The 17,970-nt window shown below is 32.5% G+C and overlaps 1 protein-coding gene across 1 annotated transcript in view; it reads right to left on the bottom strand.

Moving 5' to 3' along the window:
* Positions 1-2,911: 2,911 nt before the first annotated feature.
* The window catches only part of TERF1 (telomeric repeat binding factor 1), a 38,042-nt gene continuing 22,983 nt past the window's right edge, over positions 2,912-17,970 (bottom strand). Inside the window, exons 8-10 of the mRNA XM_051970049.1 lie at positions 16,147-16,244; positions 15,105-15,241; positions 2,912-4,123 (exon numbers count right to left, since the gene is read on the bottom strand). Coding sequence (XP_051826009.1) covers positions 3,962-4,123; positions 15,105-15,241; positions 16,147-16,244 — 397 coding nt within the window. The 3' untranslated portion in view covers positions 2,912-3,961. The remainder of the gene's footprint in view (positions 4,124-15,104; positions 15,242-16,146; positions 16,245-17,970) is intronic.

The following is a 17,970-nucleotide window of genomic DNA, read 5'->3' on the forward strand; positions in this document are numbered from 1 at the left end:
GTACATGAATATAATGGAATATTATATTATAAAAATAACTAGTACTATGAATATAGAGAATAAAAACATATACTTGAACTAAAGCAGAGTAAAATCAATACATATATACAATATACATTTGTGATGACCGTGTATTTAAAATCATCCTGAGTCAGGAATTCAGGTTAAGGGAAAAATCTTCAATCTTTATTGAAGTGAAGAGATGAAAAAGGATTGTGATAGCAATATGGGTATCGCAAATCTGGGCAGCTACGACAGGAAGCCAGCTAGCAGGGAGAGATCTGAGCTGAAGGGCTGTTGCAATGGCAATGCAAGCAGCTATGTCAAGACCCCAGCCAGCAGTCTCTCCTTCCACTTCCCTTTCCACTCCCCTGCCTCCACCCACCAAAATCGTCATTTCCTATATAACACATCAGGACTTGCACAAAGAGTGGGCAGAGGCCATTCTTTCTCCAAGCATAAATATTAGTAGAGTATGGTCCAATTACTATTTAGCCTCATGTGCTTGGAACCTCAGTGCATCAACTCAAGCCTCAGCTCATTACATACATTGACTACAACAATGCAAACAGGAAAGAACAATTTGGAGCAAATGTTGCATAATTACAATGAAAATGCATGGCCCTCAAGAGAAGTTTAAGACATTCCACCCCATTCTTTTTGCAGAAGTATTAGGTCTCTAGGTATAAAACACTGCATAATTTTCAGGCTTTTAGGGTTTTTTTTTTTTTTTTTTTTTTTTTTTTCCTTTTCTTCATTTAAAACTGTTATATGAAATGGCTGGGTGGGGGAGGGAAGAGAAGGATCTTGAGGAAAATTCTGGCAATATAAAAACAAGATGTGAATAAAAAGGCATAGAAAAAAAGATACTAAAAAGGTGGAGAAGACATGAGAGGAATTTTGAATTAACCACTTAAACAGGAAAAATAGGAAAGAATTATGTCAGATGGAACTTTTGATTACATAATTCTTCCCTTTTTTCCCTTTATGTTGTCAATTTTAGCATGATTGCAACTTTCTATTTTTTAAAAAAAATTCACACAGTGCATAATGGAAAATTTTTGATCCAGCCTCTCATTTTTAGCATATATTTTTGAGGTGTTTTTTAATAAACAATAAGTTGTAAAGTTTTGTCTTTGCTCCATTCTGTCACTTGCTTTAAATTATTTGCATGAATCCACTTGTATTTCAAATTGTTTTTAGTATTAGAGTGGTTGTTGCTTTTTTTGTTTTTCTCTTCTCTCGTCTCCATGATTATTTTTGCTTAATCTAGGCCAACTCCTCACAGATTTTTTTGCGCTTACCCTCAAACTGACACCCCTTCTCTATTTGCCATCCATTTCCTAATTTTATTTGTTCATAAAGGGAAGGGAATGAACATTTATTAAAATCATTCTATGTGCCAAGGACTATGGGAAATGATTAAAAATAATTTTATTTGATTACCACATTTAATTCTGAGACGGGTGCTATTTTACAGTTGAAGAAACTAAGAAAGAAAAAGCTTAAGTGACTTGCCCAGAATCACACACCATGTGTCTTAAGGCTGGATTTGAATTCAGAAACTCAAGTGTTTTTGACTCTGGCCAGGCCCAGTGCTCTTTCCACTGTGCTATATTATATATATACACATAAAGAAAACTACTTTATGCTGAGTGGACATCTCAAACTGATGTTCTGTGTTGTTTCCATCTGACCATTGCCAATCATTTTGACCTATGTCTTACCATTAGACTCTGAAGAATGGAATAAGGCTGATGACTTTATACAACCCTCCCTTACTTAAATCCAATTCACTTGAAAGTGAAGACATCTTCCTGATATCAAAGAGAATAAAGGATGACCAATGAACAAATCAGTTTGTCTTTCAGAGATGATGTCGTCCCAAAATCTTTATTGTAGAAATTGTTCTTCTAGTTTTGTTCACTTAACATGATTTCTTGCAAATCCTTGTTTTTCTGAAACTATCCCCTTCATTATTTCTTGTAAAATGTGGTTTATTACTTAACCCTGAGCAGTCACTTAATTTGTGAATGCACTAGCATTACTAGGTATTTTACATTGCCAGTCTCTCCTAATTCCCAGGGTGTCGGAGAATCCTCTGGCCACTGACCTTTGCAGTGTCAACTATTTCTTGAATCGTAGTTTATTAACAGATAACTTAAAGCCTTTATTATTCTTGCTTACATAATGCCCTGACTTGTTAACTCCCAGATGAACACCTGGTCTGCGAGATACCCACGTGTTCACTATCAAGCTCTTTACCTCTCTTGGCTAAGCTACTCCAGGATACAGTGTGATCTCCTGCTGCAGTGGGTTTAAAAAGGGTCTGTGAGGTCATACAAGCAGCTAATCAGAGAGGGAGCCATCTCCCGTTAGGAAGCTATCTCGATATGGCTGGGATCCTGCCCATGGGGCAGTCCCTAGCTATAGAAATTACTTTCTGGCTGCTCAAACCTCCTCTTTGCTCTGGGCTTGACTCATAAAAGTACCTTTACAATTTCTTACACTAGAGTATTCCATCACATTCATATATATCATAACTAGTTCATTCATTTCTCCAAATAATAAACATCCCCTCAAATTCCAATTCTCTGCCACCATAAAAGAAGTTGCTTCACTACATATGGAGGTGGGTACTTTTTATTCATTCTTTGGTTTCAGACCTAGTAGTAGTATTGCTTGGTTAAGGGGTATGCAGTTTATTAGTTTATTGGATATAGTTCAAAGTTGCTAGAAAATAAAAAGGTGAAAAGTCAGTTCCTACCAAAGAAAAAAAAAGTTAAGAACTCTTGTGCTGTACTACTAAGTTGACTGAAGCAAAGCATGTTAAGAAGTCAGTTTCAATCAGGCAACAGAGTTCTGGTAACTATTTGAATTTCTGCACATTCATATACTTGGCAACAATATGTGAATTTGAATCTTTTATTTAGTAATACACAATTCCAATACACAATTCCAACAGTAGAAGAGTCGACTCAATTTTTAAACAAAAAATGGAAAAAACACACAACTACTCTAATATTTCTTACATCCAATTTACAAACTCCAATCCCTAATAACTTGCAATGCAATTCTAGAATTACCATAAATTTAACATGTTATTTTTTCCTGGTTTGATAGTTTAACAAAGAAGAACATTCTAGCTAGCCCAACTAACTTGATGCATTCATCATGCATACAATTAAATGATTCTATATATTCACTGACCATGACATGAAGATAATGCTTGAGGTGAACAACTGATGGTGATTCTAAGAGTTTATTCTAATCAGTTTTCACCTAAGTGATATTAAAATTACTAATTTTATCTATCAGAATTCAAATACTTCTAGGACAAATTAATACACTTTACTGGTCCTATGTTAAATAAAATCAAAGATTTGATATTTATGATGTATATTTTCATATAGAATATTACATAAGTCAAGCTTAGCATTTAAGTTAAAAGTCTAGCATAACAAAGTCAAAACAATGTTATAGAAAATTTATTAGCCAATATTATGTTACTTTAAATAATTTGTTACCTTCAACCTTCCTCCTTATGCAACCTCTCTCCTTATGTGAAAACATACAATGAACAGAAGTAAACATTGTATATTTTATGAATGAGGTTTTGAAAATTAAGTGACACACTAATGCCCTAAAGTCAAGCAATTGTATCTTAGCAGAACATAATTGTTTAGTGACTCAAAACATCCAAATTTTGTTTGGAGGTTTTTTCCTCAGACTATTCTACATTAAAATGAACAGGATGACAGTATGCGGCCTGGTACAAAAAAGACAAAGTACTAAGAAGCCTGTCCAATAACTTTGTTCTACAGAAAAATATACTATCACACCAAAACATTTAAAAAAGTTTCAAAATACATCAACAGCTAATGTTTAAAGCAAACCAATTGATTTAGGTGCTTTTCCACATTTAACCCATCTTTTATAAACACATTCAGTCTTCACTGCCTTAAGAAACTATTTCTAACCTCTTCAAAGTCCGCCACCTGTCCTTTAACATAACATTTGTCCGACTGCAGAATGTGTAACTTGTGAGAATTTTCTGCCAACGTCCCTCTCCATATTTTTTCACTCCTGATTTCAGTTTCTGATCTTCATCCGAACTCCATGCCTTTTGACAAAAATAAGAGAAAGTAAGTTCACATTATTGTTTTTGGTTCCTTATTATGTCTATTTCTAGATTCTTTGATGTACCATTGCTGTCTAATTCCAACAATTTGGGTAATTAAAAATAAATTTTTTGGATTAAATGTATGTAAACTATAATTCTTTCAGCATAGAGTGCTATTGGAAGAATTACGACTGTTATTGTAATAAAGAGACCACAGCACTAATATATTAAAAAGATTCAGAAATCTGCATTTAAAATTCTTTGAAAACAAAGCCCAAAAAACTATGGCTACAGATCCCTAAAACTAAGGATTTTTCCTTTTCTGAGCAATAAAATGGGTTTAGGAAATTAAACAACCACAAACAATTACCACATCATAGTCAGATATGTACAAATTTTTTGTACAGTATAGTTACTTTCAATATCCAAAACAATTATAGGATTCATTCATTACAATAAACAATACTTATTTTCCAGTAGTGGCATATTTTCTACTACTGTTAATCAAGTCATTCCTCCTTTTTCTCCCTCTCTTCACTCCCGTGTGATAAAATTTTCATATCAAAGAAAAATTAGCAATCTATGTTAATATCAAACATTTAAAAAGTATTACCAAAAGCAGCTTATCAAATATGGGTACACTACATTTTTAATAAGAACAAACTTTTCTGCAGATGGACATAATTAGCTTATGATCAGTTTCTAAAAATATTTACCTCTAAGATTACACACATTTCGGTTAAGAGGCTATTTTCTCTGATAGAAAGAGGGATTATAAAATATTCTTTGATCACATTCTTGGTTAAATGGACTTGGTTAAGTCCAGATTTATGATAATCCCTTGACATATATTTTGATCTGGAAACACCAAACATATTTACAAAGAACAGGTGGCTAGTGTTATAACAGAGCCTATGAGTATGGACTAGAAAAAAAAATCTAACCAGATAACAGAGAAACTAAAATATTACCTTATTAAAATGGTGCTTTAATCAAATGAACCAGTAAGCAAGCACTTTACTATTTTCAAAGAGGCTAATAAATAAAGAGAGGAATTCTATAACTTCTAAGGAAAGAGGTTTCAAGCAGAGGAAAAAAAAAGACATTTTAAAGATATCTAGAACATTAAAAATTACTGATTTGGCCATTTTTTGCCTCAATATTTTTATTAGAATCAATGGCATTCAGGAAGGATGAAATGGGAGCAAGAAAGTGTTCATAAATATTGTACAGCAGACTTTTGCAGACAGAAAAATGTAAAGTATAAAGAACATTATATTCTAATAGTTATTCTTTGTTGGCTATTTAAAATTTTTTGATACAACAGAACAAAATGTTGCCCTAAACTCTCTCTCACACACAAAAAAATTCCAAGGATGTAATAAACATAAGATGAAGTAAGGCATAAAAGGAGGAAATCCATGCTTGAGCAATGTCTTTGCCATCATCCTGGAAAACTGTGTCACATCATAACATCAAAATTAAAGAAATATACCCTTACAGATGGCTATCCAGAAGCGCCTATTTGTGGATGACATTGTGCAGACTACACCAATCCTAGAATACAACAAAGCTTCATAAAGAGATCAATAATCACTTGTGAATTATAGATATAAAGTTATATTGGAAAAAAACAAATGGAGGAAGAATTTCTTTATTCAGACTATAATAGATGATTGAATGAACTATTCACAGAACTTTGTCCATTAGGACATATCTTTAACAATGAGCAGAACCCCACAACCAAAGGAGAGAAAAACACAGCTCTTGTACTCTTAATTGATAAGTGCAGCCACACTGATTAGCACAGATTATTTGTTTTAAAAATGGGTTCTTGTCATTGATAGCATAAAATATTTGGGAATCTATCTACCAAAGAAAATCAGGAATTATATGAGCAAAATTACAAAACACTTTTCACACAAATAAAGTCAGAGTTAAATAATTGGAAAAATATCAAGTGCTCTTGGATAGGCAGAGCGAATATAATAAAGATGACAATACTACTTTATCTATTTATTTAGTGCTATACCAATTAGATTCCCAAGAAACTATTTTAATGACCTAGATAAAATAACACTAAAATTCATCTGGAAGAACAAAAGGTCAAGAATTTCAAGGGAATTAATTAAAAAAAAATAAAGGTGGTCTTGCATTTGTTTTTTTTCCCCCAGGTTATTTTTACTGTGTGAATCCAATTTTTCTTGTGCAACAAGGGAACTGTATAGATCTGCACACATATATTGCATTAAGATATACTTTAACATGTTTAATGTATATGAGACTGTCTGCCATCTAGAGGAGAGGATGGAGGAAAGAAAGGGAAAAGTTGGAAAACAAATGAGTGCAAGGGACAATGTTGTAAAAATTACCCATGCATATGTTGTCAATAAAACACTGTAATTTAAAAAAATGGGTTGTTTAATTGAAATATTTAATTCAGTCAGTATTCAAAAGATGCCATCAAAAAGATAAATAAGCAAGATGAACTGATCATTTGACAAATGCAAGATAAATGAATAGATGGCTTGCGTGTTCCATGCAATGTCAAGAAAATGAAGAAAAATGCCAGTGGCAAGCTAGGTGGGCCTATTATGATGGATACATGGGATGACATAAATAAATATTATAGAGGATTAAAAATGTAAAGAAATTCATTCTGAGAATGTAGCTATGTTGATGAAACCATAGATTTTCTAAAGAAAATAAGGCCTTTTGTTTTTAGGAAATAGAGCAATAATATATGGACTTTACCAAAAATTAAAATTTTATTCTGAAAGTCATTTAAATAAAAATTTTCTTAATGAAAAAACAATATTTATTAAGCAGCAGATGAATTTGATGAATTCTACAAATTGTCAACTAACACAATTCTGTTATAACAAAAACTATCACAATGGTGTCATTTTGAGTGTTTTATTCCTGATCTTTGGGATTATTTTAATACTGCTACCAAAGGAGATTCTAACAAGTATATGAAAACAACTGTCAGATTTCTTAAGTCTTTTCTTTATACTAAGAAGATTCAGTTTCTCCAACCATTTTTCAAAAAAAATTTTGAACATTTAAGATGTTTCTTTAGAATAAGGATTTGTAACCTTTTTTGTGTGTGTAGTAGATCTCTTTGGATAGTCTGGTGAAACCTACTGATGCCTCCTAAAACAGTATTTTTTCCCTCCATAAAAGTCTATTTTATTATTGATAGGTAACACCATATAACAGTTAAGCTATATTTAAATAATGTTTAGGTGACCACCATGACTAAACTATTACAGCAATGATAACTAGATAGACAAAGAATTTAAATAGAAACCAACAAGTAACTGTCTAAATATTGAAAATATAAGTCTTGTTTTAATCATCCTTCTTAGGAAAAAAAAAAAGCCTGCTGGCCACATGGGAAATGTATTTTAAGCCAAATCTGCTAGCTATCCCTTCCCCACAAGTTTCTTCGATTGTACTAAGCTTCTAATTCCAGGCAAGCCCAAGTTTGTGACTTCCAGCATAAAATGTTTTAAAATGCTTTGTTACAAAGGGAATAAATTACATTGAAAAACCTAATTTTTTCCCATCTAAATTCATGGACTTGCTGAAAGCTATTCATGGATCCCATTACTTCTGAAAGCCTTCCACCCACAACTCTATAAACCATGAATAGTAAGTATAACATACTAAAGAGATGTGCAGATGTTCTTTTTTGTTTTGAAATTTATGACTTTTCCCCAAATTTTAAAAAAACATTAAAAAAAATTGAGTTCCAAATTTTCTTTCAAAGTTCCCCCACAGGATGCGGGAAAACTGGGACACTAATGCATTGTTGGTGGAGTTGTGAACGAATCCAACCATTCTGGAGAGCAATCTGGAATTATGCCCCAAAAATTATCAAATTGTGCATACCCTTTGATCCAGCAGTGTTTCTATTGGGCTTATATCCCAAAGAAATACTAAAGAAGGGAAAGGGACCTGTATGTGCCAAAATGTTTGTAGCAGCCCTGTTTGTAGTGGCTAGAAACTGGAAAATGAATGGATGCCCATCAATTGGAGAATGGCTGGGTAAATTGTGGTATATGAATGTTATGGAATATTATTGTTCTGTAAGAAATGACCAGCAGGATGAATACAGAGAGGACTGGCGAGACTTACATGAACTGATGCTAAGTGAAATGAGCAGAACCAGGAGATCATTATACACTTCGACAACGATGTTGTATGAGGACATATTTTGATGGAAGTGGATTTCTTTGACAAAGAGACCTGAGTTTCAATTGATAAATGACGGACAAAAGCAGCTACACCCAAAGAAAGAACACTGGGAAACGAATGTAAACTATCTGCATTTTTGTTTTTCTTCCCGGGTTATTTAGACCTTCTGAATCCAATTCTCCCTAAGCAACAAGAGAACTGTTCGGTTCTGCAAACATATATTGTATCTAGGATATACTGCAACATATCCAACATATAAAGGACTGCTTGCCATCTAGGGGAGGGGGTGGAGGGAGGAAGGGAAAAAAAATTGGAACAGAAACGAGTGTCAATATAATTATTAAATAAAAAATTTAAAAAATAAAAAAAATAAAAAAACAAAGTTCCCCCACATCTGAGACAGTAAACAGAGATAGATTTATACATGTATAATTATGTAAAATATTTCCATATTGTCATTTCCAAGACTCAAAAAATGAAAGAAAGCAAAAAACAACATGCTTTATTTAATTTGTTTTCATTCAATATCAGTTCCTTCTCAGCAAGGGGATAGCAGGTTTCATCATTAGTTCTTTGTCTTGGATTGCTATTTTGCTGAGAATAGCTAAGTCATTCACAATTCTTCATCTAAACTGTTCACTATTTTATTCATTTCACTATTCATCTCTTCATGTAAGTCCAGGTTTTTCCGAAATTATTCTGCTTATCATTTTTTATAGCAAAATAGTACTTTATTACAATCATATACCACAGCTTGTTTAACTATTTCCTAATTGTTGGGCATCCCTTTGATTTCCAATTCTTAGCCACAGGTTATATAACTAAGAAAATGTACCAAATTAAAAAAAAATTAGTTTTGAATTAAAACTTATTGGTAAACTGGAGGACTGTGGGTAATCTCTTCAAATATTCTTTGTTTTTAGATTTCTATTATAGCATTAAAAGAATATTTTTCTAGGGACAGCTAGTTGGTGAGGTGGATAGAGCAACAGCTCTAAAGTCAGAAGGACTTGAGCTCAAATCTGACCTCACACAAGTTAACATTTCCTGGCTGTGTGACCCTGGGCAAGTCACAACCCCAATTGCCTCAGTAAACAAACAAATAAAATAATAAAAAAACAATATTTTTCTACATAATTTAGAAGATTAAAACCCCCAATTTTTCATTCTAAACAAATTAGAAACCCTTGTCTCTCAGAACCTTGTATTTCAATGGCACTGACTTGTTCAAACTTTACCATGTAAGAATGACTATTAAGTTTTAAAAAGTATTATAAAACTAAATATGGCTTAAATACTGAGAATTGTTATAACAGGCTAAGCTTTGCATAATTTTTCTAGTATTTAAATTGAAAGGAAAATAAAGACTATTACAGATTACTAGTATCAAAATGAATCAGAAATTTTTATATTTTATTCATATTATTTTCAGCATTAGAAAATTATGTGATAGTAATTACTAAAGGTGCTGGAATGATATACAGAAATTTTTTTAAAATTACATTTATAACAAATTACACAAGACCGTGATAATTTGGAGATAGCAAATCCTGATTTGTACCAAACAATAAGTTTTGAGCACAAGCTTAGCAAGAGAATGATCTATTGGAGTTATAACCAACTACAAAAAGGTTCTTGGCAGAAGGACGTACAAGGGGTAACTGAATCCTTTAGACATGGGAACCCAATGGGGGGAAAACTGCTTTTCAATCCAGTGTAACAAACTTAATCAGTGAAGATAGTGGAAGGGAGAAAACTGGTGCTAAAAATCACCATGTTCAAATTGGCTAAAGACATTAATTTATCTGCTGATACTCAACAAGTTGATATAGTGAGAGGAAATAAACTACAGCTATATTTATCATTTTTGTTATAAGTCAGAACACATGTAGCAATAAAAGAATAGGTCAGAGCATTCCTCGGGTGAATAAATTAGTGAAGTTGATAAGGAAACATTTCACAGACAAGCTGATGTTCTCACCTTGCAGATCTGTTGCATATGATGATTGCCAGGACCATTAGGAAAAAGACAACCATAAAGATAGTTATCATTTTACATCAACATAAGGATAAAAGATTATATGAAGTCCAACACAAGGGAGAATAGTGAACAAGTCATGGCTCAAAAGTACTAAATCAGTTACAAGTGAAAGCAAGTTATCACATCCCAAAATTCTGACTGTATTTTTGGAAAATAGTTTGTATTTATCTATTTTTCCATCAGTGCATTAGCAGAATGAAAAGGAAAACTCTGTATAGAAACTACATATAAAGCTTTGCCTTAATGTATCTGTTGATGAGAACAGACTGACCCATACAGGCAAAGTATTGGGTCAAGTTATAGGCCAAATACTATTGTTCTCTGAAACTCTGTAAGTATACTGTCAAAGGCCTTGAACTATAATTAAGATCACAGTTCATTATACAATTCATGAAGACAAAACTCAAAAATTCTAGAGAAGGGACTGAAGATGGGGCAATATGACATAAGAAGAAGCAAATTCTTAAGAGAATAGCCAATAACCTAAACATTGGCACCTACAGCTTTGATTTCTATGTGGTATTAATAAGTACAAGCCAGGATGCCCTGGGACCAAACAGTTTCAGCAAAGAAGAATTATGACATCATTACTCTCAGCAAATATAGTTAAAAAGTCAATAAAAATGTTCTAAGTGATTTGTTTTTTAAAGTCAGAAGATTCTAGATATGGAAAACCCTGAATAGCATACAAAAACATCATTGCCAAAATCTCAGCAGAATGAAAAAAAAGATTATTAGTTATCTTAATAAATCCTAGGTGTATCAAAGTTCAATAGTGGCACCAAATTAGAAGACAAAATGAAAAAACTATACTGTTTGCAACCGTAACTTCAACCTAAAAAGTGCCAACTGTTGTCTATGAACAATTAGAAATGGCTGAAAGAGTAAATTATAACCAGGTATTTAATTGATATAAAACTGACACAAAGATGAAGCTAAGAAAATGTTTCTGTCAGTAAATGCAATGTCCTTGCTGATTTGAGAGCAACGGCAGAATTTTCTTTTAGGGTACAAATTCCATTAAGAAACAGAGAATGACAAATTATGAGCAAAATTGTCTGCTTGAATACGAAATCCAATTTTCTTAGGGAAAATGGGATGTAAACAAATATCCTCCAGAATTAAAAGACAGAATTATGAATTAAATAGAGTATTTAAATAAATTCTGGCTTCCTTAACATTATTCCCAATACGAGAATATGCAGTATCAATGCATGGAAAGAAAAACTGGAAAGCAATAATTTTTAAGATCTACAATACATTTGGATTCCGTCTTTTGATGAATGATATTGATAAGTCACAAAAGGTGAGATAAAACATCTACTGAACCAAATACCTATTTAATCTTTTAAATCTTTATGATCTATGCACAGAGGTTATCCAGCCTTCACAAAGGATATTCTTGCTGACTATATTTTAGCAGTCATATAAGATCCTGCCTTTCTTCTTCTTTTTTTTTTTTTTGATTACTCTTCCAGAAAATGTTTCAGCAGAACAAAACTGAACCTTTAAATTGTATCACAAAGATAATTCTTCCAATGATATTTTGATCAACAGGAAACAAAGTGAAGAAAAAATAAATATATATTCACCAATTTAAAGTGTTTACTACTATCATAGCAAAGAAATGGTAGAAATTTCAAATGGAAGAAATCATAACATTCTCCAGAAGTTTCTTTTTGTTCAAAATATTTTGCATACCAGGTATTCATTAGAAAATAATAGAACCTCTTTACCAAGGTCTATAACTATTTGCAATCTATATAATTAGCATTTCCTCATTTCCAATGTGGCTAAACTACTGTGGGGCTTCTCTATTATGCCATGATTTTAGGTATCTCCCCTCATCCACCTCATGCTTTTTAAGCTTCCTTTTGTGTATTATTACCCCTATGCCCCTCTTGGTAAGACTGTAAACTCCTTGACATTAGGGATTGCCTTTTTTCAATTTGTATCATGAAGATTCAGCACAGTGCTTGGCACATACTACGTGCTTATCAAATGTTTATGGATTATTATCGGATTATAGATTATTTTTGAGACTGTTAATCTATTAATATTCCGTATCTTAGATAGTTATCACAGATGGATATTGTACTGGGCTTAGAACTGAAGAAGAGTAAGGCAGTAGAATGAACATTTGAGAAACATCTCAACATTTCCCAAAATTCAACTTGCTTGTCTCCAAAAGTCCAGGTTTTTTAAAAAGTTGTGAATCATGGAACAGAATGATCACAAATAAAAAAAAAAAAGCTGGCAACCCAAAAAGTTACATGTAGGTACATTACTTGTTCTATCTTGTGTAGTTTAAAAGGCATTATATCATTATATCAAAGACATTTCCTATTAGAAGATGAGGTAAGCTGTTTAAGTAGGGAACACAAAAACTAAGGAAGACAGGTATTCCAATTATTAAAAAATAGTATTATTTTATAAATTATGAAAATATCCAAAAGGCGGCAATAGTACCTTTGGTAGACCTGTAAAGGATTATTATACATAATAATAATGGTGGATAATAACTACATAAAATTAAAAGATACAGATCGATTGTTATTGCCTCTATCATACTTGTATCTTTTTAATGTGTTCTTTTTTCCTTTTTGCCCTTTCTTTATATCTCCAGCACTTAGGATAGTGGCTGGCACATAGAGGTTGCTTAATAAATGTTTATTGACTTGATACTATTGGTGCTAGCTTAGGTGTTTATTAAACTAAACTAGTTTCTTTCTCTGAGTGCTGATATGTGAAGATTTAATTTAAAGGTTTACGATTCCAAAGCAGGACTTTGTGAAAACATGTTTGGTTCATCATATTAATTTGGGTAAATCACAAATTAAATTTGGAATCACCAAATATAACAAACTAGGAGACTAAATAGTACGATAGGTTGAGTGGTATACCCACATTCAAATTTAGCCTCAGTCTCAGCTAATTAATTAAGTGATTCTGGCCAAGTAACTAATCCTCTTATTTGCCTCAATTTCTCATCTGCAAAATGGAAACAATAACAGTACCTACCTTCCCCAGCGTTGTCATGAGGAAAAAATTCTCCTGTTTGTGAAACACTGAAAATTTAAAAGTGCTATATAAAATTGTTAAAATTTGAGGCAGCTGGTGATAGAAAGAATATTAGATCTGAAGTTAATAGCTGTTGTTTAGTTGTGTCTGACTACATTATCCTATTTAGGGTTTTCTTGGCAAAGATACTGGAATGGTTTGCCATTTCCTTCTCTAGTTTATTTTATGTATAAGGAAACCAAAGCAACAAGAGTTAAGTAATCATCCAGGGTCACAAAGTTAGGAAGTGTCTGAGACCAGATTTGAACTCAGGAAAACAAGTCCTCTTCACTCCAGATCTGGCACTTTATCCACTGTACCACCAAGCTACTCCAAATGATCTCAGACACTGCCAAGACTGTCAGTCAGGAGACCTAAATTAAAATATGGTTTCAGATACTTATAACTATTTGATCTCAGAGGTAAGTCACTTAACCTCTGGTCTGCCTCAGTTTCTTTAAGTGTAAAATGGAAACAATAATAGCAACTATCACCTCCCAGGATTGTTGCAAAAATTAAATGAAATATTTCACATTTTGGTACTACATAAATGTTTATTCCTTTTCATTCATCCTTATTATCTATGTAATGGAAGTTTTGCACAACGTCTTTATTCACTAGCTTAATTTCACAATAATAAAGATAGAGATACCATGCTAAAGTTTAAACTATCACAATAAGGCCAAACTGTTACTTCAAATAGGACTCAAGTTTATTAAGTATAATACAGGCTTTCTCATTTCTACTTATCAAACCCTAACCTTTCTCTAAATGTTCAGGATGTCATTTCCATCTGACTGTTGGGACAGCTTAAGCCGTTTGTCACAAAAACCAATTTAAATCCCAAAATGTCCAAAACCGAACTATTACCCTCCCTCCCACCCAGCTTTTCTCTTTTCATGACTTTCTTATTAATGTTAAGGTTAAGTTTACAATATAAGCTTATTATCTTATCTATTTTGATGCCAAGGCTTGTCAGTTTAACTTTTGTACCATCTCTTACATATTTACTTTTTTCTGACACTGCTACCAGGTTGGTAGAGACCCTCTTCAACTCATCCTTGAATTACTCTAAGAAATTGGCCACTCAGTCTGTCTCAAATTTCTCCTCATGCTATTCTATGTTCAATTTTCTAAAAATCAAGTCCCTCCTACTTTTTCAAGTCTTCTACTTTACTTACCTCCACTTATTTTGGATCTAGTGACACTTAATGGTTCTCCTTACTGCTCCTCATACGTTTCTCCCAACTCCATTCATTTTCACTGGGTGTTCTCCATATCTGGCTCCTGCCCTCCCTGATTTCTTGCAAGTCTCAGTTAAAAACCTACCTTCTGTAGAAGTCATTCCTCATCCTTCCCTTAATGCTTGTGCCTTCCTCTATATATCAAGTTTGTATATAAATGTTTTCATGTTATTTCCCTTATGAAACTGTGAGCTTCTTGAGATTAGGGTTTGCTTTGTGCCTTTCTTTGTATATCCCCCAAATTAAAAGTGCATGTTATAGTACTTAACAAATGTTTTTTGAATACTTTAAAAGGTAATTTACTCAGTTTTCTCTCTTTTTCTTTTGAGGGCCATACATTAAGATGTGTATATTTGAAAGCAGTAATTTTTATCTTACCTATTTACAATGTCCATAAATATTTTTTATTTAATTTTAATTAAGAAACACCTACCCTCCTTTTCCATCGTCTAGGTCTTTCAGAAGTGTTTGTTTCATTGTTTGCCTTGTTTTTGTTACTGTCTTTAGTGGTTATTATATGTTTTATAGTGCTTTTGCTACTTTTTTTAAGACTTTGCGTGATCCTTTTACCTAAAAGAAGAAATATTCTTATTAAACAAAAATGGATAATATTAAAGATGAATTCCCAGATTTTTTCCTCACCATTGTGCAAAAGCACAAAACTTACTTATTTATTATTTTTCTAATTATTAAATTATTTTAAGAATATTTAAAGAAGATAGAAATATGTAAGCTTTAAAAAGAGATAGGGATATTTCAAAATTTTACAAACACATAAATTACATTGTCCCAGCCAACTCCCCCTCCCCTTCCTGGGGATTAATCAATTACCTTTCAGAAGTTATTGTTCCATTTTTATAATGGACATAAAATTTGAGCAAAGGACAATAAAATCTACCAGCACAAACATTTCCTTCACTAATAAATACTGAGACCGCAATTCCTCTACATCCTAGTTGTGGCCACCAAAAAAAAAAAAAAAATTAATTTGTACCTACTGATAGCTTAAGCTTCTCCCAACTTACTTGGGTCATTCCTCAGATGAGTCCATCACTATATTTGTACTCAAAGTGCTGCATTTGTCTTATTAAAACTTGTGCTCTACTGGTAAAATTTTCAAGAACCCAAAGTCACTTTCACACAATAATAAAAACACTCAGATAGGGCTTTAGTAGAAGTATAGGAAAATTTTAAAAAGCATTTTGTAAAAGCAATAACAAGCTTAATAATTTTCTATAGATTTAAATTAAATTAAAATTATTTCAATGGTAAAGAATGTAAAAAAAATGGAGGCACCATGTCATAGCAGAGAAAAAGTGCAGTATTAAGTATCAGGAAACCTGGGTTTTAAAAGTTGAAGTTCAGCCAATCTGGGCCACGTTTTGTTTTTCTGTACAATACAGGAGGTGGAATAAGAAGATCTCCAAGGTCTCTTCTAGTTCTGAAATTTTATGATATTAGAAAATCATACTCACTTCCTCGACTCCTTATTTTTATTCTTGTTTCCTCAATATCTTGGTGCTCTGAGTTCTCAAGTTTATTTTGTGACAAAGATAAGGGAGTTTCATGAGACCTAAATAAGATAAAATGTTGAATCTTATTGAATCTATTCCTGCATAAGATATAGGTAAAATTATGGAGTCATAGCTTTATCAAATCTTATTTATAGTGATACTCTCCCTTTACCTCAAAGTATTGACTCGAACACTCACACTCACTACTTTGGCTAAGATAACTAGCCAATACCAGGGACACTGTTGCTGTCACGTCTCCCTCCCTCCAGTTCTTTCTCACCAACCCCTCCTAGATTCTTTGTGGCTTATTTTCTATAACTACAACAAACTTCCAAACTTAATTGTGATAATTCAAATATTTAAATAGCTAATTCAAAAAATCTATAATACTTACTCCCAGTAATATTCAGGCAGTCTTCTTCTGGTGACAAGTATTTCCTGTGCTCAAAGATTATTTCTATTAGTTTGCTTCCTGATGATCTCCAAATAAGCCTTCCTCTAGTCCTTAGCCTCACTCTGGACTACTGCCACAACTTCTTCCCCCTCTTCCACTCCACTACAGGATTTTTTACTGCTTGGCTCCCTTGGGCCAGCACCAATACAACTCTATTCTGGAAGTTCTTGAAACATAACATACTGAGAAAATAGGGGAGCAAAGCAGTGTATGGAATTGCGATAGAATAATGTGATTGATTTTGAGGTGTGTTATTTCCTACAATAAGAAAAGTTCCAAAAATGTTGAGTGATGGCACAATAATGTGAATAGACACATAGCCTTCCAAAGGGATTATTTTCAAAGAAAACATTCATTTAAAAGTTTTGTCTTATTTAAATAATAAAAAAGTCACAAATAGTTATAACCCATTGTTAGATCACAATGGAAAAATGTGATTAAAATGCAGACACTGAATTAAAGAAATTTATGATCTAAATTTATATAGCACTTTGAATTAGTTTATATTCAAGGCAAGGCTATAAGGCTTCTTTCTTAACATTATAAAGCAACACTATAGCGAAGGAACAAAAAATGAAAAACTCAGGTGTTAGTGCTTGCAGTTCCATTATAGAGGCAAGATTTAAAATATATTTCTCTTTATATATATTTTTTTCATTTATTTATTTATCAGGGCTAAATAAGAATAGCAAAGAATATACTGATTCTCAGGAATGCTATTTTGCTTCAAAAGAAACAAAAAGACAAAAAAAAGATGCTTATAGACTGAATTAAGGAAAAATGTGTAATAAGGAAAAATAAATCAGTGAAAGGCTTTAATAGATCACTCTTGACAATGTATTATGTATTAAGTGGCCCTAAGGCTACCCAAATCTTCTCAAGAGATACTTGTAAAAATCTACTGCAAGAAGTTCTTCCAACAATCCTGATAAAGCTGTTTCATTTCTTCAACTCCTTAATTGTAACAGTAAAAATAAAGCAGGGATTATTAAAAAGATAAGCACTTAAGACTATGAAATTGTATAGTTAGATATATCTTATGTGTCTACTGAACTGGCATTTATTAAGTGCCTACTATGTGCCAGGTACTCTTCAAATCATTAGAGAACACAAAGAAAATTATTAGACAGTCCCTGCTCTCAAGGAGCTTACACTCTAATGGAAGACAACAAGCAAGCAGCTTTGTACAAACAAATTAAATATATACTAGATAGATTGGAGATAATTTCAGAGGGAAGGTACTAAGATTAAGGAGAATCAGGAAAGAATTCTTATAGAAGATAAGATTTTAGCTGGGATTTGAAGAATATCATGAAACAGAGATGACACAA

This window comes from Antechinus flavipes, chromosome 1, assembly GCF_016432865.1.
Source record: "Antechinus flavipes isolate AdamAnt ecotype Samford, QLD, Australia chromosome 1, AdamAnt_v2, whole genome shotgun sequence".
Taxonomy (NCBI): Eukaryota; Metazoa; Chordata; class Mammalia; order Dasyuromorphia; family Dasyuridae; genus Antechinus; species Antechinus flavipes.